Here is a 26918-nt window from a genome sequence, read left to right on the forward strand (position 1 = left end):
ACTTAGAAAGTAGCCCGAATTTATCAAGGTTTAGTTCTTAGGCCCTCTTTATTTCTTTAGTTAATATTTAAAAGATATATTCCAAATGTGGTTTCTCTTTAAGCACTACTCTTTCACTGTTCTCTAACTCAGGAAATGCATCATAAATACAATTTAAAAGCCAGAAACTTAAGAATCTCCTTAATATTTTCTACTCACTCACTCTGAAAATTCAGTCCATCACTAGCCATATCAATTTTATTTACTAAATACCACTCACTTTTCTCTATACGTCTCAAGTTCCAACACTTTAGTCCACCACTTGCCTGAACTACCATGATAGCTTCCTAAATGGTTCCACAACATGTGCTTTTGTCCACCTCCTACTTATCTCAAGTCTATAGTCTGAGAGTTTCTTTTAAAAAGGAGTATCTCAGTATGCCATCCTCCTGCTCAGACATGCCAGTGCATTCTATTACTGTATGGATAAAAACAAAATCAATGCAACATGAAAAATATGGCCTTGCAGAGACTCTTCCCTGTCTTTCTCTCCAGCTTTACCTCAATCTTCTCCTCTCCCTCTGCATTCCAGGTGCACAGTCCTGACCTGCTTTAGTTCCTGGACAGTGCCGTGCAATCTCCTACCACAGGGCCTTTGCATGTTCTTCTCTATACCTGAAACACTTTTCCTGTCTCCTCTTCCCCTTCATTATCTTCAGCTCATTAATTCCAATTCATCAGGCAAATTTTAGCTCTATCATGTCTTCCTCAGTGAGCCTTTGCTAACCTCATACATCTCCATATGTATCTCTTTTGTAGCTCTAATTGCATTCTAGTTTGACATCTATTTGTGAGGTTATTTTTTAATTAATGTCTGCTTCTCATTAGACTACAAGGCCACGAAGGGCAAAGATGCTATCTGTTTGGGTCCCTATTTTATCTCCAGAACCAAGTTCAATGCCTGGAACAGAGGTGATCAATAAATATTTATTGAGCAAATGAACAAGAGGGTGAAGGAGTTTTATATTTTAAGTTTCCCAACATCCTATGCCACACCTATCAAAACACCAATCAGAATGCTGTGGCTCCAGGGGCCATGGTTTCCTGGTAATAGGCACAGCTCCTCCTGAGGGAGTTGTTGGACTGTTGACTGAAGCAGAAAGAGCAAAGCAAAGAAGGGAAGGATGGCCAAAGGAAAGGACCCTAGGAATATAAAACAATGAGACTAATTCTGTTGTATTGCTTATCAACTAGCTCCTAAAACAACCCAAAGAATAGTTACAAAAATGTTTCAAAAATCATGCCGTCATTTATAGAAGTCTTTTTGGAAAGACATTTCTTTGAATATGATAGTGCTAAATTTGTTTAAAATGTCTGTCTTCTTTTATTACATGTTTAATAGTAAGTTGTTACAAAATGGTTGCTAAAGGTAGGTGAGGGTGAAGAAAAGTATGGCTCTTGTGACAGCTGTATTTAATGCCTACAATAGGAAGACTTGGGTTTGTTTGTTAACATTAATGTTGATATTAATATTATTAGTGGTTTATATTAGTGATTCTGTTCAAGTATGGTTAAATTAAAGCTTTGAGCCTTTTTGACATTATGAAGTAACTCTGAAAAGGGGGTCAAGTTAAAAATTCAGCACAAGCAAGCTTCAATTAACAGTCTTAGAGTATTTTTTGTTTGTTTTTTGTTTGTTTTTCACTTTTACCACAATGCTTTTACACTAATTTTGATGTTTATGGTGGTGGCAGAAACTGCTATTTATCACCCTGTATTTATTTTTTCTTACTTACCTATGATGTAATTTTTATCTGGGCACATGGCTGCCCAGCTAAAGATTGCATTTACTGACTCCTTTATAGCTAAGTCTGGCTAACTGACTCAGTTATGGACAACAGTATGTCAGGGAAAGTGATATGTGAACAGTTTAGATCATGTTATTTAAGGGATGGTGGGAGTCATGCCCTCTTCCCCACCTACTTTTTTCTTTTGACTGGCTGGAATGCAGACATGTAAAGAAGGATGAACCATATTCGACCATGAAGACAATGCCTGACAGGAAAGCAAGATAGAGGGATCCCTGATTCCCAAATCCAGAGAGCAACAACATCAGCCATGGACTGCCTATTTCCAGGCTTTATTTAAGCCACTGTCATTTGGGCCTCTGTGTTACAATAGATAAACCTACACTCAAACTAATTGAGAAGATATGCGTTATTAGCTTTAATTTAGGAATTTACAGAGAAAAAACCAACTAGTTCATTTGTTCAATCAGTGGAAAAACCATTTCTAGGAGTCAGTTCTCATGGATAGACTTGTGCACTTCTCTCTAAATCACGATGTATTACGTTTCATGAGTTGTTAAATACCTGTAAGCTCACATCATAGTATTTACAGAAGAGGGAATTATTATTTACCAAAGACTTTAGAAATATTTACTCATTTAAACCTCTGAATAATTAAGGTAAGTATTAGTAAGGCCATAGAGCCAATGAGTCCACGAGCAGGCATTTAAACACAGGTTTCCCAGACCTTATAATTCATTTTCTTCATCTTATAATATAATTTCCAATTTACTTAAAGCAATTCTACACCTATATGAATACCTAATACATAATATGTTTAAAATCATTTGAAAGAAGTCTTAAATTACATTGAGCTTTATAGTCTTGCATTTATTTTGCGTATGTAGTTACAGATATCCTGCAATTTTAAGAATTGTCTCACTCAAAACTTAGAAAAATTAGTATAACAAGAAAATTTCTCTTTTATCTTAAACCTATTCACCTATATATTGTTTGTTTATTTGTTTTTTAATTAACTGCTTGGAGTTTAGTACCCATAAAATTAAAAAAAAAAAAAAATTTTGCTTAACAGTAGAAAGTACCTGCTTTGCTCTTGTACCTGTCATTTTCTTTACAAGCTGCAGTAGGAAACTTTATTTAAGATATGTTAAGTAAACTATTTATCAAATTCCCCTTTAAATGGCTATTTTGGCTCCCTTTCACAGTGTGCATTATGAACAATGGAACAAATGAGATGATATTTTCCTTTTACTAGTGACACTTAAACAAGCATAACGATTTGTTATAGTAAGAAGAACCAGGCTGTTTTCAGCTCAATATTTGACTTTCCTTTTTAGATACCTAAAGACAATGAGTAAAATAACATGAATATTTAATGTATTTTATCTCCTAAAGTGAATGTTTTACATATAGTTATTTCAACTGGAATTACTTTTCTTGTTAGTCAAGGCTCTTGATTATTACTATCTCCTTTGCCTGTTTCTTTTTTTTTTAATGACCTTAATATTCTATGATAGACCTTATAGGTTTGTTCACACAACATCAATGTTAAACCCTTTTGCCTTGCCCACCTTTACTATTGAAGCCAGGAAAGCCAGATTCTCACCTTTTTAACCACCTTGCATCTAGAGGAAGCCATGTGAGTTAGTGTTGGCCAATGAGACATAAGGGAGCACCTTTGGAGCTTTGGTTTTTCTGACTAAAAACAGAAAAATAACAGATCTGGTTGGCAGTATTCTATACCCCCTCTCACATCCACACATGCCTCTTTCCTCCTTCCTTCTGGATAAACATGTGTTCTGGTTTGCTAAAGCTGCCGTTATGCAAAATACCAGAAATGGATTGGCTTTTATAAAGGGGATTTATTAAGTTACAAATTTACAGCTCTGAGGCTATGAAAGTGTCCAAAGTAAGGCACCAACAAGAGGGTACCTTCACTGGAGAAAAGCTGATGGTGTCCAGAAAACCTCTGTTAGCTGAGAAGGTGCGTGACTGGTGTCTGTTGATCCCGGGTTGTGGTCCAGCTTCTCTCTCAGCTCCTGTATGTTCTTGGTTCTTTCTCCCTGGATGCTTCTCTCTAAGTGCCTGGGGTTCCTGGCTTAGCATATCTTGGGACAAACTCTGGGCTTCATCTCTTAGCTAATGTTCTTTTGTCTGCATCTCCAAGTGTCACTGTCAGCGAGCATCTGGGCCTGTGTGGCTCTTTTTATAGGATTCCAGTAAGCTAATCAAGACCCAAGCTGAATGGGCAGGGCCATACCTCCATGGGAATAATCTAATCAAAATTATCACCTACAGATGGGTGAGTCAAATCTCCGTGAAAACAACCTAATCCAAATACCGCACAAGACTGGATTAAAATATCACTGCTTTGTGGGGAACATAATATATCCAAATTGGCACATTGCACCCACTGCACCCTAAAAAGACATGATCTTTCCATATCCAAAATACATTCATTCCATCACAATATCACAAAAACTTCAATCATTTCAGCAACAATAGGTAAGTACAATATCCTATCAAAATCATTTATAGGTGTGGTCTGTCCTAAGGCAAAATTCCCCTCTAGTTGTGGACCTGTGAATTTAGAACTAGTTATCTGCTTTCAATATACAATGGAGGGACAGTCATAGGGTAAACATTCCCATTGCCATAGGGAGAAGCTAAAAGGAAAACAGGGTTCATGGAACCAATAGATTTCCTAAAATCTGCAAGGCAAACTTCAGTAGATTTCAAGTCTGAGAGTCATTTATAGAATGACTGTATCCTTGGGGCTTGGGAGACCTGCAGGCCAACCCTTTCCAAGGGCCTTCACGGCAGCCCTTTTCTCTCCCAATGCTGCAGTGAGTGCTTCAACGTATACATGCATCGTGGAGACCACCTTCTTCTTGGCCCCACCATTCTCAAGCAGCAGGGTGCCACCCGACTCTGCCTGTCCGGGGCAAAGGCTCTCCCATCCCTGAACAGTGGGGTGGTGACCAGGCTCTCCCCAATCCCTAGGGAATGCACTCCACCCTCTCTGAGGCCTGAGGTGGCTGCACTCTTCCTGAGCATCTAGGCATATGGTCCACCCTCTGCCTCTGGGCAAACTCACCCTTTCAGCATGCATGGGTTGCTCTGCTATCCTTCCCAGGGATTTCTTGACTCCAGATCTCAGTTTCCATGGTTGTGTATTTGAAGAAATTTTTCATTCAATTTGTCCCTTCATCCCCTCAAGACTGGCAGTGTCTCTGTCTATAAAGATCTCACAAAAAGTTTGTTTGCTTGGCATGAAGCACACAAGGGTCAAAATTGTCAGATAATAGGACGTTCCACAAATCCTTTCTGGATAAATCCATCTCCAATCCTGGCTTGTACTGAAATGGCTGTCAGTTTCCATGTTTGGTTAAATCCTTACTTGGGGTTGTAGCCACTGGGGTTTCACTTTCTGGAAGCCCATAGTTTTCCAGACAAACAGTTACTGGTTTCTTTGAACCCAAGAGTGCATTTCCCAGCTTATCTATTTCCTCTCATATTTTACTATAAGCTACAAGGAGAAGCCAGGCTGCATTTTGTGTATTTAGCTTGGAGATCTTGTCAGCTTAGTATTCTAGGTTGTCACTTTCAAATTCTGCCTTCCATCTGACACCAGGACTCAATTTTGCCAAATTCTCCACCACTTTAAAACAAGGATTGCCTTTCTGCCAGATTGCAATGACACATTCAACATTTCTGTCTAAGACCTCCTCAGAAGTATCATTAGAGTCCATATTTCTACCAACAGTCTCTTCAAAGCAGTCTAGGCCTTTTCTAGCAAGCTCCTCACAATTCTTCCAGAATCTTCTCCTTTTCCATTTAAAAAGCCATTCTAACATGCTTGGTATTTGCGAACTCAGCAGCACCCCACTTCTCTGGTATCAAAATCTGTTCCTGTTTGCTAATGCTGTTGTTATGGAAAATACCAGAAATGGATTGGCTTTTATGAAGGGGATTTATTAAGTTACACATTTACAGTTCTGAGGCCATAAAAATGTCCAAACTAAGGTGTCAACAATAGGGTACCTCCACTGGAGAAAGGCCAATGGCATCCAGAAAACCTCTGTTAGCTAGGAAGGCATGTGGCTGGTGTCTTTTGATCCCGGGTTGTGGTCCAGCTCCTCTCTCAGCTCCCATGCGTTCTTGGTTCTTTCTCCCTGAACATTCCTCTCTAAGTGCCTGGGGGTCCTGGCTTAGCATATCTTGGGACAAACTCTGGGCTTCATCTCTTTGCTAATGTCCTTCTGTCTGCATCTCCAAGTGTCACTGTCAACAGGCATCTGGGCCTTTGTGGCTCTTTTTATAGGACTCCAGTAAACTAATCAAGACCCAAGCTGAGTGGGCAGGGCCACACCTCCACGGGAATAATCTAATCAAAATTATCACCTACAGTTGGGTGAGTCACAGCTCCATGAAAACAACCTAATCCAAATATCCCACAAGATTGGATTAAAAGATCATTGCTTTGTAGGGGAACATAATATATCCAAACTGGCACAACATGAATATAATGTTTGGAACTACAGTGGCCATCATGAAAACACAGGACCAAAATTTCTTTTCACTTTACACAAATACGAGTTCAGATTTTATTCTTCCCTCTAGGGTTAGGGTGTGGTATGATATGCAGTGTGTTTAGAGTGTGAAGACATAAGTTATAATCCCTATTCTATAACTTATTAGCAGTATGATCTGGGGCATTACTGAGCATTTATGTACCATAGTTATCACGTCTTTAAAAATAGGCATTAAAAAATCTACCTTGCAGAATTTTATAAAATTAAAGTCTAGCACATTATACATACTCAGCACATGTTCATTATTAGTACAACTTAAACTCTCTAAGTTTTTATTTTCTTGTAGACTTATACCTACATCATATATAGTTGCACAGCACTCCAATATATGAAGTATTTCCCAACTTTATTACTATTTTTTCAGAATTGTTTTAGCTAGTTCCTTTACCTTTTAATGTAAATTTTAGAATTATCTTGCCTATATCTCCAAAAATCTTGCTGGGATTTTGATAGGAATTGTGTTGAGTTTGTACACCTATTTGGGGTATATTGACATTTTTACCGTATGTTTTAGTTTCCTTGGCTGCTCAAGAAAATACCATGTAATGGGTCAGCTTAAACAACGGGAATTTATCAGCTCACAGTTTTGAGGCTAAGCAAAAGTCCAAATCAAGATGTCATCAAGGCGATGCTTTCTTCTCAAAGATTGGCCTTCTGGAGCTGACTGCCAGTAATCCCTGGTCGTGTTCTCTGTCACACAGCAATGTACATGGCGGACTCTCTTGGCCTCTCCCTTCTCTTCAGTTTCCATTGACTCTCAGCTTCTTGCTTCCCATAGCATTCTTACTCTCTCTCTGTCTGAATTTCATTTTGCATATAATGGACTCCAGTGATAGGATTAAGACACATCCAATTGAGTTAGGCCACTTCTTAACTGAAGTAACATCATCAAAAAGTCCTATCTACAGTGGTTTCACAATGACAGGAATGGATTAAGTTTAAGAACATGTTTTTCTGGGGTGCATAGTTTCTAACTAATACACTGTATCTTTCCATTTATTTAGACCTGCTTTGGTTTCTTTCATCACTAATACACTGTATCTTTCCATTTATTTAGACCTGCTTTGGTTTCTTTCATCAGCATTGTGTAATTTTCAGCTGTTAAAAAATATTAGACAAGATATTATTTATGAGATTTTGAGCAGTTTATGATTAGTGAATCAGGCAGCATTCAAACACCATGTGGAAAGGATCTCCACCAAGATAGTCAAATATGGAGAGTTTATAGGGCAAGCACAGAAGCCAGTGAGGAAATGTTCTGGTTGTCTGATGTTAAGTTTCCATTTTACATGAGGGAATCACCTTACAAAGTGGGGAGAAGATATACGTTGATTATTATGATATGCTTGTCCATTCTGATAAGCCATCTCTACTGGAGTGGGGAACTGGTTTATCACCAGGTGTTGCCTCTCTGCATTTCTGTAGGGTGCATTTCATTGTTTCATTTTCTTGGAAAGCCACTGCAGGTCAGTTGTTTTTATCATCTGGAAAATCTCTTCTTGGAAAGGGGTCCCTCCTGGCAATGCCCAATGCAGGTGGCCATTTTATTTTACTTGCAGCATACAAATCCTCTACGTGTTTTGTTACATTTAAGGCTAAGTACTTGATTAATTTAGCAATTATAAATTTTACCATATTTTAAATTTCTGTGATCATGTATTCATTTTTAGAATACAGAAGTACAACTGATTTTAATATGTTTATTCAGTGTCCTGTAACCTTACTGAACTCACATATTAGTTCTAGGAATTTTTTTCTGTAGAAACCTTGTAATTTTTACATAGATAATAATGTCGTATACAAGTAGAGACAATTTTATTTACCCCTTTTCAATATGTATGCCTTTAAATTCATTTTCTTGTGTTATTGCACTGGCTAGGACTTCCGCTACGAAGTTGAATAAGATAAGTGAGAGTGAATATCCTTGCCTTATTCCTAATCTTAGAAGGAAGAATGCAGTCTTTTATCATTAGGTATAATCGTAGTTGTAGGTTTTATGTAGATGCTCTTTATCAAGTTTAGGAAATTACCCTCTTCCCCTATATTTGTGACAGTTTTTTTCCTAAGTAACAAATGAGAGTTGAATTTTGTCAAATGCTCTTTTTGCATCAATTGATATGTCATATGATTTCTCTTCTATAGCCTCTTAATATGGTGGATTACATTGATTGACTCTTGAATATTGAACCAGCCTTGCATTCCTGGAATAAGTCCACTTGGACATGGTGTATAACTGTACATACACACACACACACATGCACACACACACAAAGACTATGAAAGATGGAGAGAAGAAAGCAGACCAGCTGTTTATATAGATTTAAATATGGACATATATATAGACCTAGATATAGAGATAAATATACATATACATGTACATGTACAGTGTCCAAGGTTTTTAGTTGTATTTAGTGGGAAGAATAGGCAAAATATGTCTACACCATCTTCCTAGAAGCAAATGTCCATAATCCTAAATGTTTTAAAACAGATATTTTAAGTATCTTTCTCTTTTCAGAAGAAATGCTCATTATAATAAAGTTGTTTACCAGGAATAATTGATTTTTTCATCTATTATATATAGAATTCTTAAGGAGGGGAGAAATATATATTTATATAATGCCTTCAGATTTAAATATAGCTTAGATTTATAACTATGTATGGGAATGATTGTTTTAAGTTATGTTCATCAATTCTACATTTCTTCCTATGACACTGAAAGAAATCTCCTGGGAAAAGTCATATATTTACTCCATTTATTTTATAACCAACCTTCATCTATTTCATATTTTAATCTCCTGTCTGTTTTCTTTTTCCAATTTTCTATTTATCTACAGATGGATAGAATACAAATATATAGATATATGTATATGCATATATATTATGGATATATACATGTAAGTTTTCCTGTAGACATAATAATGCCAATATAATTTCATCATTTTATTTCTTAATTTTACATGAAGTTAATTCCTAATAACTAAATCTTAGGATGGTTGTGAATCTTTTGTACAAATAGTTCACTATGCTATTTTAATCTTTCTATTTGAGCAACAATTTATCAAACTCATCAGATGTTCTTTGGGTTATACAATTTATTTTAAGGAGAGGAAAATTCTAACTCATAGCATGTTAAAATTTCAGTGCCAGTGTTTGGAAAGGATGCTTATTTGTGGCCTTGCAACATAATTTTAAAAGAAGCATGCTTAATCAATTCAGATATTTCTAGTTAAGCTATCTTCTAGGAGAAATCCTTTCAGGGTTATTTTCAGTAGCAATTTCTCTAAATCGTCTCAACTTCTTTTATATTCTATGCCATTTATTTATATGCAAGCATAATAATAGAAATATAATTATTTAATTGAAAATTGAAGTGATTTAACTAGTTATAGCAGGCCAGAATTTTAAATGGTATTTGTAGTCTTTCCTAATTAATTAAATGTCTTTGTCCACATAGTGAGTTTTTTAATTTTCTGATTCTAAAAGTCTGCTATTGTTTTGTTTCTTGTTTTTGAGAGAGGGGTGCAATGACATAAGCTGCAGAATTTTCTCACATTGAAGTATAGGTGCTTCTTTGTGGGAAGTAGTGCTTTTCAGATTCCTAGTGGGAACTCTTGCTCCTTTGAATTCTCATCTGAGTCTCAGAATCTCTGGTTGGAAGACATCCCAAAGATTTCTTATGTTTAACTTATACAGGAGTGCAGTAACTCTATGTTACACCACTTTCTACCTACCAAATCTTGTATACTTTTGGAAAGAAATAGTTAATTTATGTCCCTATGTGAAAATACCAATGACTAGATAACAGGCAAATCAGAACTCTCACAGCCATTGGCAAAGAATATTTTTTAAAAGTTTACAGCTTAATGCTATGATTTTCCTGATTTCTGATGTTCATGTTTTCATGTTTCATCAGCTCCTATAGCTAAAATGCATTTTTTTCTGAGGTGCGGTATACAGACTTGCAAACATATTGCCGATAATATGAGACATTTTCCCCCACAATTCCTATCAAGGGCTTTCCTAGGGGCCATTCTTCTTGAAAATATTAAAAGAGTAATGACAACTAATATAAAATTTCACATCTTAATTTATAGTATACATTCCATTCAATGTCAATATTCAACTAATAAGGAATCATAATCAAACTAGAACCTAAATAAGACGAATTTAATCCATGTAATAAATGTTTTCACATAAAGTACAATAGACCTTAAACAACTCCTCACATCTTACAGGAAGCATTGCAAACTTTTAATGAAGTGAGGCACATTTTGTAATACTTACTTTCTTCTCAGCTCTCATTCATCTGCAGTCTTCTGAAAATATCTGAAGTCTTTAAACAGGTCATGCTTCCTGACACCTCCATATCTTTATGCAATTTTTTCCTTTCATCTAGAATGCTCCTTTTCTGCTCAGGCAACCTACTCCAAAAACCTTCCCTGACCAATTCTTGCCCTGTGGAACTGATGCACCTCCATTTGCTTTCACTGTATCTGATCCATAGAAACTTTCTGTCTTAGTACCGAGGACTCTTCCTTTCCCATATGTAATTACATGGTGTGAATTTCTTGCAGGCAGGACTTATTGTCCCATCTCCCCTGTTTTTCTTCCCTTGCCTTCCCTTCCTTCTCTTCCCTTCCCTTCCCTTCTCTTCCCTTTCTTTTCTTCCTTTTCTCAAAGCTAAGGGCTTAACATAGTCCACACCAGTTGGTAGATGCACATTAATGTTAGATTTTGCTTTTTACCTCCTTTCTCCACTTCTCAGTAGGACTGTGAGAAAATGCAGAGAGGCTTGAACCACTTTATCATTGAAGCACCCAGAATGCTAAAAATTGAAGATAGGGTTATAAAAATAATGTCCTTTTTCAATACATTCATTTAATTTCTATGACTGCACTACATGTTTCATTTTATTTGGAAATCATTTCAAAAGTCTTAATTAGGAAATTCGTGAACGTGAGGCCAAGGCTAAATGGCCACCCTCCCTCCACAATCCCCTCCCTACTCTCCTGGCATTCTCGATGGGGCCGCTCCTCAGCTATAGTCACCTGTGTCTAAGGCAGTGTGGTCCCAGTCATAACTAGACAACACAATTTTTAAAGAACGCTGTTCTTTATAAAATGTCACATCACTGATAGTAGAACACATGGGCTCACATGATTCCCACCCCAAATATTCAAATTAGAGAAATAGAAAAAAGTTACTCTAAATCTGCAGGAAAAAAAAATAGCTGATGAATATTCTCCCTCTCTCAGACACAGAAGTAAAATAATCTATATAAGACCATCTCTTTCTGACCCTTAATTGAAAAAGCAGACATCATTTTATTGTTTCATTTATTAAAATACCACATGTATTTTATCAAATTTATTATTGTCCTGGTTGTAATCTATTTTAATATTAATAAATATAAGTAAATATAAGTAAAATTAAAGTCAGTCATCCAAAAGCAAATGTTTTTAATTATCACATATATTTTTCTATTATTTTAGTAATCGGTTTAAGCACAACTCTGCTTTATAGAATGCTTTCAAAAAATAGGTATCAATATGACTCAAGATTATACAGTATTTGCTGCAGCTAATAAATTTTTATGTGTTAAGATGAGTTTCTACTTGATAATTGATCTAATGAAAAAATTTCTTTTTCATTTGAAAACAGAATGACATTAAAGAACTTGATGATGTTCTCACATCCATATTCAAACATGAAATACCATATTATGAGTTCAAATTTCTACTAACCGAAATCTGTCCTCAGAAAGAATGTAAGTATTTTCCAAGTGCATCAATTATTCTTTGTGTCATATCCCACTGTATGTAACTCTTTAATACATATGATAGCCAACTATATAGCTAGCTACACTGCTAATTAAATGTTTTAGATACTCTCATCTGTGGTGAGATAGTGCACTGGTACAACCAACTGAAAGTCCGTTTGCTAATTTTTAAATCACAGGCCTAAAAATGTGTGTAAGTTTTGAAATCAGCAAATGTACTTCTTGATTTTTTTCTAAGAAAATGTTTGGATATTTATATTTATGATGAAGATTGTCCATCAAAGAATTGTTTAAAATTACCAATAAATGAAAATAACATAGTCTTCTAATAGGTAATTGATTAAATAGATTTTAGTACATCCATAAATGCAACCTTCAGAAGTAAATTTTATTATAAATTTATTTGCTGGCTGGAGTGACGTTTTGATATACAGCTATTTGAACAAAAGCAGACCTTGTAGCAGTATACATAGTATGACTTAGGTTTGTTTAAACATAAGATCACACTATAAACGTAGGAATACCTAGGTTTAATAGCATATGTGTTTATATATGTACATATAAATTGAAAGTCTGGACAGATGTGCAATCCGTGTTCGCACTAGTTATGTTTGGGTTGTGCAATTTCAGGTAATACATCTTTTTTCTTTTCATTTTACTTAATCTGTGTTTTGTACAATGTTTACATATTATTTGTTTAAAAAAAGAAAAAATATTTACATATCAAGAGAAATATATATGGGAGATACTACATGAAAAATTTTACTTCTAAATGTTGCCAAGAACTCAACAGTATATTCTTGTGATGTTTGTTCCTACATAGTTTGTTGACATGCTCTATATTTCACTTTCATGCCCATTATTTGCCATATACTATGATAGAGATGAAAGTCAGGAATGAAGCTAAAGGATGTGAGAAGTCTTAGTGTTGGCCTGTTAAGGACTGATGAACAATGTTTTGTCTCAGATTTCTGGCTATTTGAAGCAGGCTAGCAGGCCCCAGGGCAGCAGTAAGAAAAAGCAGAAGTCCTCCGGCAGGGCTGATTGCAATTCACCTAAATGTGCGAGAAGCTGTGTTAATGGTGAGGTTAATTATTGGGAAAAGTCAAGATATGCTAGTTTTCAATAATTTAATTAAGCTTGTGAGATAAGTGACAATTTATTTTTGTTTCCCATAAATTTTTTTATTTCAATTTTATTGAGATATAGTCACAAACCATACAATCATCCATGGTACCATTCACAGTACCATTATATAGTTGTGCATTTAACACCACAATTAATTTTTGAACATTTTCATTACCACAAAAAATAAAAAAATAAGAATAACAATAAAAATTAAAGTTAAGAACAACCAAAACCATAGCATCTGCCCCCATCTCTCCCTATTATTCATTTTCTTTTTGTCCCCACTTTCCTACTCATCCATCCACACACTGGATAAAGGGAGTGAGAGCCACAAGGTTTTCACAATCACATGGTCACACTGTGTAAGCTATATAGGCATACAGTCATCTTCAAGAATCAAGGCAGTTCAAGTTTCAGGTATTTCTTTCTAGCTATTCCAATACATTAAAAACTAAAAAAAGGATATCCATATAACACATAAGAATAAACTCCAGAATGTCCTCTCAACTCCTTTTGCAATCTCTCAGCCACTGAAACTTCATTTTGTTTCATTTTGCTTTCTCATTTTGGTCAAGAAGGCTTTCTCAATCCCTTGATGCCAGGTCCAGTTTCATCCCCAGGAATCATGTCGCATGTTGCCAGGGAGATTTACACCCCTGGGCGTCATGTCTCACATGGGGGGAAGGCAGTGAGTTTATCTGCAGAGTTGGCTTAGAGAGAGAGGACACATCTGAGAAACAAAAGGATCTCTAGGGGTGACTCTTGGGCACAACTGCAAGTAGGTTGAGCCTCTCCTTTACAATAACAAGCTTCATAAGGGCAAGGCCTGAGATCAAGGGCTTGGCCTTCTAAATTGGTAGTCTCCAATGCTTGTGAGAATTTCAGAAATTCTCCAGGTGGGCAAGTTTAGTATTTCCACATTTTTCCCCAGTCCCTCAAGGGGGCTTTGAAAATTCATTTTTTTAAATTCAATTTTATTGAGATATATTCACATACCATGCGGTCATACAAAGTGTACATTCAGTTGTTCACAGTACCATTTTATAGTTGCATGTTCATCACCAAAATTAATTTTTGAACATTTTCATTACCACACACACAAAAATAATAAGAATAAAAATTAAAGTGAAAAAGAACAATTAAAATAAAAAAGAACACTGGGTGTTTTGTTTTGTTTTGTTTTGTTTCCCCCATCTTTCTACTTATCCATCCATACACTGGACAAAGGGGAGTGTGGTTCATATGGTTTTCCCAATCACATTGTCACCTCTCATAAGCTACATTTTTATGGAATTGTCTTCAAGATTCAAGGGTTCTGGGTTGTAGTTTGATAGTTTCAGGTATTTACTACTAGCTACTCCAATTCACTAGAACCTAAAAAGGGTTGTCTCTATTGTGCATAAGTGTGCCCACCAGAGTGACCTCTCGGCTCCTTTTGGAATCTCTCTGCCACTGAAACTTATTTCATTTCATTTCACATCCTCCTTTTGGTCAAGAAGATGTTTTCCATCCTACGATGCCAGGTCTAGATTCCTCCCCGGGAGTCATATTCCATGTTGCCAGGGAGATTAACTCCCCTGAGTGTCAGATCCCATGTAGGAGAGAGAGCAGTGATTCCACCTGCCAAGTTGGCTTAGCTAGAGAGAGAGAGGGCCACATCTGAGCAACCAAGAGGCACAATTATAGGCAGGCCTAGCCTCTCCTTGCAAACACATTTTTATTCTTTGCCAAAATTACTCTGGGATATATTAGGGCTTCACACTAACCTGTACAAACCAACCAGATCTCACCCCCTATTCAAAGTTCCATATAATTATGGTGTTTGAATAAACTGACCATACAAGTTAAATTATACAGTGTGTTACAGAAAATATAGATTTTGTACCAAATAAAAATCCCTTTCTTTGGTCTCACACAGAATTTGAAGTTTTAAAGCATGATCAATATCATCCTTTACCCTCTAGTGTAATTTACCTTAGTCCTAACCAAGTCCATTTTGTTCATATCTCTAATTGAAGTCTAATTTCTTTCTCAGCCTCTTTAACATTTGCTATATGGGGTAATGTTGACTTTCATAGCTGCCAAACTCGGCTCTGAGTCTCAGGTGTCACAAAGATACACAAAGTTCCAGGGCCCAACCAGGTTATACACAAACAGCTCAGCATCTCAGAATATAGAAATAGCCATTACAACTCAGGAATAGATGTAACTGCTGTAAGAGATTACAATCTAGGAATCTTTACTATAAGCTTTCTCCTGATAACCTGTGCTCTCATTTTCAATTCTCAGAGTTTGCACATTATAGTTAGCCCATATTAGTGAGACATTATAATGATTCTCTTTTCATTTCTGGTTGATGTCACTCAACAAACTGTGCTCAAGGTCCATTCACCTGGTTTCATACCTCATAACCTCATTCCTCCTTGTAGCTGCTCAATATTCCATTGTATGTATACACCACAGTTTGACGTTCTGTTCATCAGTTGATGTACCCTTAGTTCACCTCCTTCTATTGTGAATCATGAATACTGCCATGATAAACCCCACTGTGCAAATGTCCATTCATGTCCTTGTTCTCAGTTCTTCCAAGTATATATCCAAACAGGGTTGCAGGACCATATGTGAACCCCATAGTTGGCTTCCTGTGGAACCACCACACTGCTCTCCAGATGGGCTGCACCATTCTACTTCCCCACCAACCATGAATAGATACCTCCCTCTCTCCTCATTTTCTCCAGCACTGTTTATTTTTTAAACAGTTTTTTTCACACACCATACATTCCTTCCTAAGTAAACAATCAATGGTTCCCAGTATAATCACATAGTTATGCATTCACCACCATAATCTATATGATGACATTTACATTTCTTCCACAAACAAAGAGTTAGAGGAGAAAAAAGAAAAAAGAAAAATGCAAAAGAGAAAAAGAAAAAAAAAAAGATGACAAAAAAAGCAAAAGCAAAATAAAATACAATAAAAAGGTCAGACAACAACACCGACGCCAAGAATCCCATAGTACTCCCTTTGCCTTTGTTACAATTGATGGAAACATATTACAGTGTTACTGTTAACTATAGACTCTAGTTTGCATTGATTGCATTTTTCCCCAATACTATCCCATTTTCAACACCTTGCAAAGTTGACATTCATTTGTTTTGCCTCATGTAGAAACGTTTTTGTATTTGTACATTTAATCACAATCATTGATGACTCTAGGTTTCACTAAGTTATACAGTCCCAGTCTTTATGTTCTATATTTTCTTTTGGTGTAATATATACCCCTAACCTTCCTCTTTCAATCATTCTCACAGTCATCTTTGTTCAGTGTACTTACAATATTGTGCTACCATCACACAGTTTTGTGCTATCCATTGCTGGATCTATACAATCAATCTTCTTGAACATTCTATACTCCTTCAGCATCAAATGCCTGCTCTCTACCCTCTTTCTGTCTCCTGATATCTTCATTTCTATACTCGTCTCCAAAACTGTCTCTCCTGTCTTGTCCTATCCATCTGTAGTACTCCCTTCAGTATTTCTTGTAAAGGAGCTCTCCTGTTCATGAACTATCTCAGTTGTCTGTTTATCTGTAAATAGTTTTTGAAGGATAATTTTGCTGGATATAGGATTCTTGACTGGCAGTTTTTCTCTTTCTATATCTTGAATACATCATACCACTGCCTTCTCACCTCATGGTTTCTGCTGAGAGATCCACACTTAGTCTTATTGAGCTTCCCTTATATATGATGGGTTGCTTTTATCTTGCTGCTTTCAGAATTCTCTGTCTTGGATATTTGACAATATGATTAGTAAGTGTCTTGGGGTATGTCTGTTTGGATCAATTCTCTTTGGGGTACACTGTACTTCTTGGACCTGTAATTTTATGTCTTTCATAAGAGTTGGGGAATTTTCATTGATTATTTCCTCTATTATTCTTTCTGTCCCTTTGCCTTTCTCTTCTCCTTCTGGGACACCTATAACATGTATAATATTCATGCAATTCATGTTTCCATTCAGTTCTCTGAGACCCTGCTCATATTTTTCCATTTTTTTCCCTATCTGCTCATTTGTGTGTAGGATTTCAGATGTCCTGTCCTTAGTTCACTGATCCTTTCTTCTGCCTCTCCAAGTCTGTGGTTGTATGTCTCCATTGTGTTTTTCATCTCTTCTATTGTGCCTTTGATTCCCATAAGTTCTGCCATTTGTTTTTTCAAGCTTACAAATTCTTCCTTATGGTCACCCAGTGTCTTCTTTATATTCTTTATTTCTTTTGTCACATTTTTTTTTCAACTTGTTGACTTGATTTTGAAGATTTGTTTGAACATCTTTAATTAGTTGTTTCAACTCCTGAATCTCAGTTGAGGTGTTAGTTTGTTCCTTTGACTGGGCCACATCTTCATGTTTCCTGGTGTGGATCATGATTTTTTGCTGTCTAGGCATCCGATTTTCTTGACTAGTTCATTCTGGATGTTATTTACTCTCTTTTGCCTAGGGTTTTCTTGTTGGTTGTCTTTGATCTCTTTCTTTTCTTTGTTCTCTCACTGGCCAGTTGTCAGATTGGCTTTGCCCCCCAGTCTTTCCCCCAAAATCTGGCACCCACCATGGTCTGCCACAGGGATAGGAGGTAGGCACTGGGCAACCCAGCAAGTTCACTGTGTGTGGTAACACAAATCTCATGATTTCCAATGGTGCTCTGTTTAACCTCAGCCAGCAAGACCTGGGTTTGTTTCAGAGCCTTGCTTGTTAAGTTAGGTCTTCCATATTTCTCAGCCAAAACAGGACCTGGTTTCCATACAGGGCATGTAGACCAGCTTCTGTGGTTCTAAGTAAAGTAAGGTTCTGGAGCATCTTTTTAAAAATATTTCAATTCCCTTGCACCTTCCAGACAGTCTAGCAGATGGTGCTGCTTTGCCTCTGAGCAAAGGCTGTGTCTACACAGGTGAACTGAAAGTGTGGGATTCCTATGCCCTCACTTTGCTGGCCAAAATCTGGCTCCATGTGGGGCTCCACCTGTGGCAAAGTTCTCCCTCAGCTGAGCCAGTACTCCAGCCATCCCCAAGGCAAGGAAACAGCCGCTGGCTGATGCTTTTCTCAAGGTTGGCCGAGGTGATTTCAGATCCAGGGCTGGAAACACAGTCTCTGTCCATGTTTTCTCAGTCTCTTTGTTGCTCACTGACCTGGGCTTTGAAATGTCCTCCCCTGTCCCCCAGGTCTTTGAGCAGTGCTTAGTGCTGTGAGAGATTTTATAGTCTGTCTCTGTGGTGGGAGGGGTCCCATCTGTGCCTTTCTCTTCCTAAGCCAAGTGAGGGATAAGGGAGAAGACCAGCTGGTCTGGGACAGAAGATTCCTACTTGATATTTCTTCTCTTTTTTCAGTTTGACATTTTCAGTGTCTTTCTCCAGAATATGTCATCCTCCAGAGTTTCAAACAATTCAGAATTGTCCTTTTTTTGCTGAATTTCTGGAAAGAAGTTTTCAGTAGTGATTTACGTCTCCATGTTGATAACATCACCCCCTCTCATATACATTTAATGATATGTAATTCACTTATAAAACTTATACACTAGATTATGATAGAAAAGGAACATGGCAAGATTTATCCCTTAAGATGCTTATAATTTAATGGGGAAACAAGATAATACATGTTATAATAGAAACAATGTGCTAAGCTTTATAGAGTCGATTGTATTAACAATAAACCTTCAGAGAAAAGATACATTATTTTTCAGGATGTACTTCACAAAGGAGGCAGAATTTTTACCTAAGTCTTAAATGATAGACAGGGTCCCAATGAAGAGGGAGAGAGGAAAAAGGAATTCAAAACAAGCAAAAGTACATGCAAAGGTATTAAGATGGAATTATGACTTAATTTTTTAAAATTCCCTCAGAATTATATATATTTTTAGGTTTGTAGAATCAGAATTGTGGAACTGGAGGGGAGGGAAGTTTGGGTCTCATTTTTATAAGCAAAGAACTCTAGGTAAGTTTAGCAAGTGCTTCTCGGTTTATTCTGTATTTTGTGGAATACAAATTTTAGAGTTGGAATGGATGGAATAGCTTTGTTTATTTTTATAGATAAAGATTCTGGATGGGTTAAATGAGAACTCCTGAAAATGTAGGTCTGATTCAGTAGTTCTAGGGTATATTCCAGGATTCTGCATTTCTACAAGTTCCCAGGTGATCCTAATTTTGTTACTCTTCAGACCTCTTTTTGAGTATCAAGATTTAGAGCAGTTGTTCTCAAACTTTGCTGCATATTATTCTCAGCTTGGGAGCTTTTAAAAATCCCAATGCCTAAGCCATACAGCGCACCAATTAATTCAGAATCTGGGGGTGGAACCCAATGTCAGTACTTTTTAAAGTTTCCCAGATGATTCCAATGTGCAGCCACATTTATCAGCACATTTTAACAGCCCCTAATTGCTTCAGTGTACTACAGACCAGCACAGTAATTCATTCCCATAATGATCTCTGAAATCTAGAAAATATCACTCTCTCTTTTCAAAGGTTAGAAAGTTGACAGCATATGAGAGTTTTGAACCATTACTAGAATTTAATAATCGTTCTGTATTTGACAATGATCTTCATAAGACACAGGTAAATTTTTTAAAAGAAGCTAAAAGTGGAAAGTTCAATATAATCTAGATAATTTATTCAGAAACCTTATTGCTGACTACTGCTAGATAACAGATGCTATTAAACCTGTAACAGCACCAAACAATCCTCATAAAATTAGGCTCTAATCCCTAGTTGAAGTACAAAAGTACATAATACAAGACACACAATACAAAAAATGTAAGATAGATATGAGTATGACTGACCTTATGTTTTTCTTGCCTCCTTGACCTTAAGGTTTTCAATCAAGAGTCAGCACTAGAATAGCTGGTCTTTAAGAACTTGCACCTGCATGTTCATGTTAAATTGAACTGATGATGTTTCAGACTCCTTTATACAGGAAGTGGAATTCATTGAGGTAGTGAATTTGGGGAAGAAATGGTAGATTGTTGAGGAACTTCTAAAGGAAACACCACTAGAAGAGTTATTCTAACAAGTAAATTCAGGTGTAATTCCAAATATCTTGGACAGAAGACAGTTCTCCATTTATTTGGGGAAGATGTTTTAGTTATTAAATTACTGTTATTCCTCTGTATTTTAAGTAAAATAAATTGGAGGTTAGAATACTGTGAAAGGGAGGTATCTCCAAGGAAGAGACAGAGATTTTACCCTGAATGTTGACTTACCCTGTGAATGAGTCATGGAAGTACCCACAGACACCTATGGTTGCTTGAAAGTACGGAACTAAAAGCTATTTCAATCAAAACTGTTTTATCTTATTATTTCTCCATCTTATTTTGTTTTCAAAGTTGATTTTGGTAAATTTGGAGTTTGGCTCCCTGCCATTTCATTTATAATAAGTAAAATGCTATGCAATGCAATTATGTCTTGGTCATTTTCCTTCCTATCAAATAGAATTCCCCATTTGCCATATTTTTGTTTGTCTGTTTTTCTGGGAAGGCAATGTTGTAGGTGCGTGGAGATAAAATAGAAAGTAGACAAGAAAACAAATGTTCCTTAATGATCTTCTCATATGTACCTTGTAATACTTCATTGTTGATTTAAAAATAACATTTTCCACTGATAAGAATTTTCCATTGGAAAAAAGTTCTCCCTGCAAGTAGAATAATCTAAGGTTTCTAAATATATGTGATGTATTAATGTAATGTAGGACTTTTGAACACAACAGTCATACAAATAATTTTTGAACATCTTTCTAGTATTGTGAATTATTAGGGACTGTGAAACCAATATAAGGGATTGTGACAGGCAATATTTTACTGACATATAAGAGACTAGAATAGAAAATAGAGCACATCTCTCACAGTACCCTTACTATTTCACAGTATCATTTTGAACAACTTCTGTTTTGATACAGGATTGCCATCAAAACAGCATGAATGCTGCTAGCATAGTAAGATGGTGAGACAGACCAGCCCCCTTAGCCAAACATTAGAGTTAGCCGCTTCTGTAGCTCTCTCCAATTTTGAGTTTCAAGCCTCCTAATGTTTCATAAGTCTTCCCATGGCAGGTCCATCAATTTCTCTAACTTCTCATCAGAGCCCTCACGAGTCCTGGATAATGCAGAGAATCTCCTGTCATGAATAGTGGTTTAGTTTGCTAAAGCTGACAAAATGCAATATACCAGAAATGGGTTGGCTTTTACAATGGGGATTTTTTAACCTACAAGCTTACAGTTCTTAGGCTGTGAAAATGTCCAACTCAAGACATCAAAGGCAATGCTTTCTCCCCGAAGACTGGTTGTTGGGGGCGGGGGGCTTGGGTTCCTATGTCAGACAGCAAGGCACATGGTGACATCTGCTGGTCCTTCTTTCCCAGGCGTCATTGCTTTCAGCTTCTGGCTTCAGTGAGGCTTCCTCTCTCAGCTTCTCTGCATCCCCTTGTCTCTCAGCTTCTCTGGGTCTCTTTGCTTCTCTGGCTTCCTTCTGTCTTTTATCCTATTATAAAGGACTCTAGTAAGAGGATTAAGACCCACCTTGAATGGGATGGGTCACATCTCAACTGAAATAACTTAATCAAAGCTCCCACCTACAAAAGGTCTACACCCACAGAAAAGGATTCACTTAAGAGCATACGTTTTTGGATCCATAAAGCTTCCAAACCATCACAGATAGGAAGAAATAAATAGTACAGTTTGTTTTAAAAGAGGCTGCAGAGGTTGTTTCTATCAATTAGTTTAGGAAAAGGGAAATGAAGTTTCTTTGCAGCAGATTATTTACCTTAACTCTGAAGGAGAAATGATTCCGTAAAGCCCATGCTAATTTTTAGAAAAGTATGTCAAAGCATATATCCTATTTGCAGAAAGTAGCAAAATCTTCATCTGAAAGACAACATACAATCATGTAACATGTGAGAGTGTTAATTCAAGATATTATCTCCTGATATCTTTATGAAATGTGGAGCATTTAGCTAAATATTCAAAGTGGATTTAGTAGTCACTGTAGCTCTAAGATTTGTCTTGGACTTACATCTTTATGTTCATACAGAATAGTGCCTTTTCTATCTAAGTAGAGGAGAACTAAATGTCCATTGGAATGTTCCTTTTTATATCATGAAATAATTTACAACATGCAGAAAAGTATAGATAATAATATAACAAACATCCTTGTACCCACCATTTAGGTTTGTCTAGTCTTACCATTTTGCTACATTTGCTTCAGATCTTTTTTTTTGTAAGAAATAAAGCATTACAGATTCAGTTGAATTTCTTTGCTTCCTTCTGTGATTACACATATGTCAAAAAATAACTGTTACTTTAATTAAATTTCTTGATGATTATTCTCCCAAATCTCTTCATCCTTTTACTATATATTTTTTCCTAATCCATATATACTGTTGTTCAGTTTTGTAAATTTTATGCAAATAGTGTCAAACCTTGAATTCCTGCCACTTAATATTTTCAGAAATAATAATTTTTTTTATATTTATACATGTTTATATGTATTTTAGGTCATTTTATATAAATATTCTATACCATTATGTTGTTTGATTACACTACAATATGTATCTGTTCTATTAATACATATTAACTTGTTTTCACATTTTTTATCATTTCAATTAATGCACAATAAGCATTCTTGAATATGATTTCTAATGCATATATGTGAGAATTTCTCAGGAGATAAAATTACCAATAGAATTTCTGGGTTAACTTATATGCTAGATATTTTCAAATTTCTATTGAAATGTTTTTTCTGTTTTACAATTCCTCCTGCAGCATTGTACCATTTTTCCACATCTTTTCTATGCTAAGAATTGTCAGGCTATTTATTTATGTCATTTCAATGGTGTAAAATAGTACCTAATTCTTTAATTAGTATTTTCATATTTACAGATATAGTTGAGCATCTTTTCTTCTGTTTATTTGCAGTTTGATATTTCTTTAGTAAACTGCCATTTAATAGTCTTCATTTTATTCTGTAGGTTTTTATTCTTTTTCCTATTGGCTTTTGAGAGGTTTCTTTCATCCAATACATCTTTTTCAGAGAGTAAACATTTGTCAGTTTTACCCATCACAAATATCTACTCAATATGTGGCTTGTCTATTCACTTAAATGGTGTCATTTATAGGATAGAAAGTTTATAATAAACTTTGCTATCTATTAGAGGTAGTCTCCCACCTCATTCTTTAAATGATTTTTGTTCTTATTCCTTTATTTGTCCTATGATGTTTAGGATAAGTTTGTAAAATTTCATGAAAACCCCTCATACAACAGTAATAAAATTATAGTTTTATTTGAAAGACGTGCCATTTGTATTGAACTTACTGTTTCTGCCATAACATGATACCTTATTTATTTAGGCCTTTCTTTGTCCTTCAACAAAATATTATATTTTTTATAAAGTTCTTGAAAACTTTCATTAGATCTGTGTCTAGTTATCTTATGGTTTTGTTAATATCAAATATCTTATTTCAAAATGATATTTTCTAATTATCTGTGGCTGCTAACCTCCTTGATACATATTGGGATGGGGTCACATGGACTATAATGTATCATGTTCTTCAGGGAAAAAGGACTTTTAGCAAATGAGAAATTTCTAATCCTACTCCCTGAAAAGAAAATTAGGAACAGATCAATCAACATCAAGGAGATTGTCTAAAAATTCTTTAACATAATTTTTAAAATCTGAGGTTTGCAAAACTGAAGTTGCATGAGTCTTTTCACTTTGAATTTGTGCCACTGTCAAGAGCTGAGCTGAGAGGGAGAGCTGAGTTGAGATGTTGAGGTAGTCAATTAAAACAAGCCAAAATGGAAATAGACAAGACTTTCATCTCTTACTGTGATAGCATAAGCAAGGGGTTAATTCAGAGAAAACACCAGGCCCTGCACTGTTCCATTGCCCCCATAGAACACTGTTGGGTAAGAGTCAGCTGGGGGAACACCACATAAAAAGTTCATGGCTTTATATGGACTCAGGGCAGGAGGGGTGTGGCAGGCAGGGGGTAGTATAGAACTGGTAAAGTACCGAGTCCTGAATCAGAACAGAGCAAAGTGTCTGCAAGCCTCCCCCAGTTTCCCCCCATAAGGAGATAGCAGAGGTCTGGGGAGGGTGTGGCCTCAGAATGTAGGTGTGTGTAAAAGAACTCACCAGCCAGGGGTCCTGAGTCCTGAGCCCCCTTCAGAGACTGCAGTGAACTGGCCGTGTCTGCTGTGGGGAGGGCAGTTTTCCCCTTTGAAGATGCTAGGTAAAGCCCTTCTAACTGCCTGTCATAGAGCCTGAAAGATCATACATTGGTTCTTGACCAGGAGCCAAACTCTAACCTCCTGACAAGAAAATCAGGTCATGAAGAAATCAATGTTAAAAAAAAAAAAAAAAAAAAAAGAGCAAGTTTATTCCTATTCCAGAATGTGTGAAGTAATAGACAGTAGGGAAAAATGTAGTCATGTAAATTCACTTCAAATTAGTAACAAAGACATCAGTGTTAAGTAAATACACTAAATTAGGGACAGAGTTACACATATCACATCATCAAAACTTGTAGCAATTGAGATAATCAGATATTTGGCATGTAAATTGACTGTAAAATTATAGATTTTTTCCACTTCAGTTTTTTGTGGATTTTTTTTTTTTTTATTTTGTTTTGGTGTTTTTGTTTCTTTTTGCTGAGATAGCCTACAAGTATAAATTTCCATATCTACTACCAAGGATATTTTTAGCATACTTAAGCTAATTTCATGAATTGATGGTTCAATTTGAGTCAAATAATAGCAAAATAAAAGTCACTTTGAAAGAACTGCCATTTGTATTAAACTTACTATTTCTGCCATAAGCATGATACCTTATTTATTTAGGCCTTTCTTTGTCCTTCAACAAAATGTTGTATTTTTTTTAATAAAGTTCTTGAAAAGTTTAGTTCAATATATTTCTAGTTGTCTTATGGTTTTGTTAATATCAAATATCAAATACCTTATCTCAAAATGATACTAATTATTTGTGGCTGCTGGGCAAGGGTAAGCATTTTTCCCTTGAATAATAAAAAAATGAGATATTTCTTCCGTAGTGTACTATTATTCACTTTTAACAAGTGTCCTCAAAAATTCTATATTTCTTCAGATGTGAAGTTTGGAAATTTATGTTTATAATCATCCTAACTGTTGCAGAGGTCAAAAGTGGTTGGAGGATGTAAGTATAAAACTGGCAAAAGAAAGAAAAAGCATCAAGGTTGATACATGGGCAGAATTTGGTCTCCCTCACTCTTGAATGGTTCCCCTTCAAGCAATCATCTCTGACCTTGAGTCCACAGGGAATGTAGGGAAGACAGAACAACATGTCATGCAGATTCAAAGAATTTTCTTGGTCTCAGGATGCATCCTGACACTGTGGACAACAAGTAATGGTGTTATCCTAAGTCCAGCTTTAATGAACAGCATTTATGAATGGCTATTCTCTACCTTTCAACATCATTCCTAATTCCTTCTTATTCAGCCCATTCCCATTATCATGACAACAAAATCTGAAAAAGGGGAGCCTGCAAATATAATACTTTCTCACAATTACAAGATCTTTGAACTAAGATTCTATCAAGCAATCTTATTCATTCATTCATGTAACAAGTACAAACTAAGTGCCAGATGCTCTTCTAGATGCTCCAGAGACAGTGACCAATAAAGAAAAGTCTGTCTTCTTGGAACTTTTATTTTAGTAAGGGTAGAAGAGTAAACAATTTTTTTAAAAAACAGTATTATTTCAACTAGTGATACAAGTTAAGAGAAAAATAAAACAAAGTTAAAGGATAGAATTAGAGGGAAACATATGCAGCTTTGAATAGAATTGTCCAGGAAGACCATCTGAAGAGCTAATATTATAGTAATAACTTGTATTATGTGAATGAATGAGACCAACAAAAATTTGGGGGAGAATAGTTAAGGAAAAGATTGCAGATAATCCAAAGTCCCTGAGGTGAAAAAAAAAATGAGTTTGACATTTCTGAAGAAAAAAAAGCCAATGTCTCTGGAATACAGTGACTCAGGGAGAGAGAGATAAGAGACCATGTCAGAAGTAGAGAGGAACCAGAAAAGGTAGAATCTTGCAGACCAGTGCTTCTCAGTTTTTAATGAGATGCAAACACCTGGGGATCTTGTTAAAATGTAGATTCTAATTCAGGAGGTCTAGAGTGGGACATAAAATTCTAACCAGTTTCTGGTGATGTCAAAACTGCTGCTCTGTAGAATACATCTTGAATAACAATATAGTACACCATGGTAAAGAATTTGGATTTTAATGTGATAAGAAGCTATTCACAGCTTTTAAACATGGAATGATACAATCAAATTTTCATTTTCGGGAAAGATAACTCTCACCACTTTGAGGAGAATAACATGTAGGTGATAAGCAAAGAAGCAGAACACTAGATAGGAAATCATTCTAGTAGTCTCCAGGGAGACATGATGTTGGCTTGGACATGGATGGCAGCAGTGGAAATGATGAGACTTTCTCTGACTTGGGTGGAAATTGGAAGGTAACGACGGTAGGACTTGCTGATAGATTGCATATGAGAGAAAGAGAGGACACAACAAAGACTGGTCTGAGCAGCTAAATAAATATTGTGCC

At 36.1% G+C, this 26918-nt stretch overlaps 1 protein-coding gene across 3 annotated transcripts in view; it reads left to right on the forward strand.

Annotated features, from left to right (window-relative positions):
• The window catches only part of BANK1 (B cell scaffold protein with ankyrin repeats 1), a 340362-nt gene that overhangs the window by 108589 nt on the left and 204855 nt on the right, over positions 1–26918 (forward strand). For all 3 annotated transcript variants that reach the window (XR_005215918.1, XR_005215919.1, XM_037830343.1), the window contains exon 6: positions 12044–12149. Coding sequence is in view for 1 of the 3 variants with exons in the window: in XM_037830343.1 (XP_037686271.1) it covers positions 12044–12149 (106 nt within the window). In the remaining 2 variants the exon portion in view is untranslated. The remainder of the gene's footprint in view (positions 1–12043; positions 12150–26918) is intronic.

Source organism: Choloepus didactylus, chromosome 3, assembly GCF_015220235.1.
Source record: "Choloepus didactylus isolate mChoDid1 chromosome 3, mChoDid1.pri, whole genome shotgun sequence".
Classification (NCBI taxonomy): domain Eukaryota; kingdom Metazoa; phylum Chordata; class Mammalia; order Pilosa; family Megalonychidae; genus Choloepus; species Choloepus didactylus.